The sequence below is a fragment of the Octopus bimaculoides genome, chromosome 7, assembly GCF_001194135.2.
Source record: "Octopus bimaculoides isolate UCB-OBI-ISO-001 chromosome 7, ASM119413v2, whole genome shotgun sequence".
In the NCBI taxonomy this organism is placed as follows: Eukaryota; Metazoa; Mollusca; class Cephalopoda; order Octopoda; family Octopodidae; genus Octopus; species Octopus bimaculoides.
Genome location: NC_068987.1, coordinates 96,210,375 through 96,213,036, shown reverse-complemented (window position 1 = coordinate 96,213,036; position 2,662 = coordinate 96,210,375). Strand labels below are relative to the sequence as shown.

Here is a 2,662-nt window from a genome sequence, read left to right as displayed (position 1 = left end):
ACGATAGATTCAGCTGATAGCCGGATCCGTCCTACACGTGACAGTAGCTGTTTGATATAGACCCACAGGTTAGCAATGCTCGGGCACTGGACGAGTGCGTGCAGAACGGTTTCATCGTCCTGAGCGCACCTCGGGCAGGCCCGGTTGACGGCACTTCCGTGTCGGTAGAGTTTGTCTCAAACAGGTAGCGCACCTCGGTAGCACTGCCAGGCGAGGGACCTTTGGAAATTATCCATGGGCCCCGGCCCGAAAGTTCTCCTGAACAGACTGTTTAGCTGATTATCCTCGACGCCTAGAGTTTCCCCGAGAACGTTGTCGCACTTTTCTCCCACTAACCCTCTATAGAACGCTAGAGTGGAGCTACTACCGATCGCAACAACAACAAAGCACAAGTTACAGATTTCAAGGAGAGTAACTTGGCTGTTGTGTTTATTTATTGGTCCCAGAAAAAACGAGAAAAGTTTCAACCTTATTTTGAAGATTCTAACTCAGAATTTAGGGAACAATGCAAAGTATTTAGTTTACTGGTCTACTATTTTTGCCACTCTATTTTTGTGTTTGAATCAAATAATGAAGATTCCTAACATAGGCACACTCACTCATGCTCTTGCTCAATGGGGCAGGGGTCATCCCAGGCTAATGGTCACAGAGGCATCATCATGCATAGAGCCGATCAGGTTCACCAGTGACCTCTATCACTGGAAGTTCTGTGCTAGCCTTCCTGCATCCTCCAAAATGAAGTTGAACCTCTGGAAATCTTCCTTAATCATGTCCAGCCATCTACAGGGCTTGCCAAGGAGCCTCTTCCAGCCTGCAGCCTGCAAGTAGTTTATCCCGTTCCCCTCTGACTTTTAGTTCATGCAATTGAAAAAACCACATTATTTATGGGATGACCCAATAAATGTGTGTGTGTGTGTGTGTGTGTGTGTTTTACCATCTCATTGCCTTGACATTGCACAATAGTTGCAAATGAATGTTACTGCCATGCAAGTGATATCCTTTGTTGCTAATCTTCCATGAAAACATATCTGGTAATGGGGAATATTACCTAGCTTGGAAATGAGAGTTGGCAACAGGAAGAGCATCCAGCCATAGAAAATCCATCTCAAGAAATTCCATGGATGTTAAAATGATGATGAAAATACTATCTGTTAGTCACAACTCTTAACAGAAGTGTCATCCATCCCCATCTTTTTTTTTTCCTAGTGACAGAAGACAGGATTTGAACTCGGGATATACAAAGCCAGAACAGGTAATGCAAGGTATCCCATCTGGCATGTTAGTAATTCTGCCAATCCCCTGTCATTGAACAATTATTCTATTTATCAACCAAGGTGGCAGAAATGTTAGTATGCTTAGCGGTATTTTGTCTTTACATTCTGAGTTCAAATTCTGCCGAGGTTGACTTTGCCTTTCATCCTTTCAGGGTCGATAAATTAAGTACCAGTTGCATACTGGGGTTGATCTAATCGACTGGCCCCTTCACCAAAAGTTTTGGGCCTTGTGCCTAGAATAGGAAAGAGTGTATTCATTAACCTCACAAAAAAAAAAACCAAAAGCAAAAGTTAACCTCGGTGAGATTTGAAGTTGGACAGCAGAGATTTGGAATAAATACCGTGCAAGACATTTTTTGTTCTCATATTTTAGTTAGGAAGAAAGGTAATGCCTTTGAGACTGATAGGAGAGAGAGGAAGAAAGGTGAACTTAAACTAGAGGTCTGACCTGAATGCTTGCAACAGAGTGGACTCTGCTGAAGGTACCATATGGTGGTGTTAGAATGGGTGATGGATTAAATCTACCATCCAAGTAGGCCATGATGGGATTTGAACTCAGAACACAGTGAACCGTGTGGTATATTGTGAGGCATTTAATCTAGCACTCTAATTCAATGTTAAGTTTATAAAATGTTGGGTAGAGACATAGATATACTGGATATACAGGATGAGACAGGGTAAGCAATTAGTTAAGAAGCATAGAGGTGAGAGAGAGAGAGAGAGAGATGAGGAAGTGGGCGATGATTCAGAACAAGTAATTTAACATTAAACATTACCTTCTCTGATGTCATAGTTAATTGCTTGTGTAAGTCCTGTGACGATCAATGACATGGTTGGTTCACCAATCTCATATTGCTTAGCAAGTTTCTCAACACCTGTAACACAGTAAAAACACATAAACATAATCAGATAAACACCAACTGAAGAATACTGAGTCATGCAAAGTTTTCATTAGGTCTGTTATATTGTGTATCATGACCTGGACAATTACGCCATTCATTTCTTCAGGAAGGAATGCCAGAGAAAGAGAAAGACAGATAGTTAAAACAGTCAGAGAGACAGACAGATATTTAGTTTGATTATCAAAAGTATTCTGTTTCAAAATTAGATTTTACAATAAACTGGTTTTTATTTGATGAATTTTGACTTGATTTGGCAACTTGACTTGGCAAGATGTTTGCCTCAACACAATTAATTTGATAAAGGAATATATTTTGAATATAATATGTACTAAACAAAATCCATTTTGTTTTTGTTAGAGTCATTGCTTTTAATAAAACACATTGATACACAGGCCTATCACTTTGAGCTCTTTATTGTAAACTAGCAGAAATACCCGGCTTTGCCCGGGTTAAATAAAATAATGAAATCTAAAAACGCCGTCTAGA

General features: G+C 40.2%; 1 protein-coding gene across 4 annotated transcripts in view; it reads right to left on the bottom strand.

The window, feature by feature from the left end:
- LOC106868843 (S1 RNA-binding domain-containing protein 1) overlaps nt 1-2,662 on the bottom strand; it is a 261,625-nt gene that overhangs the window by 2,979 nt on the left and 255,984 nt on the right. For all 4 annotated transcript variants that reach the window (XM_052969814.1, XM_014914279.2, XM_014914277.2 and 1 more), the window contains exon 17: nt 2,051-2,149. In XM_052969814.1, coding sequence (XP_052825774.1) covers nt 2,051-2,149 — 99 coding nt within the window. The remainder of the gene's footprint in view (nt 1-2,050; nt 2,150-2,662) is intronic.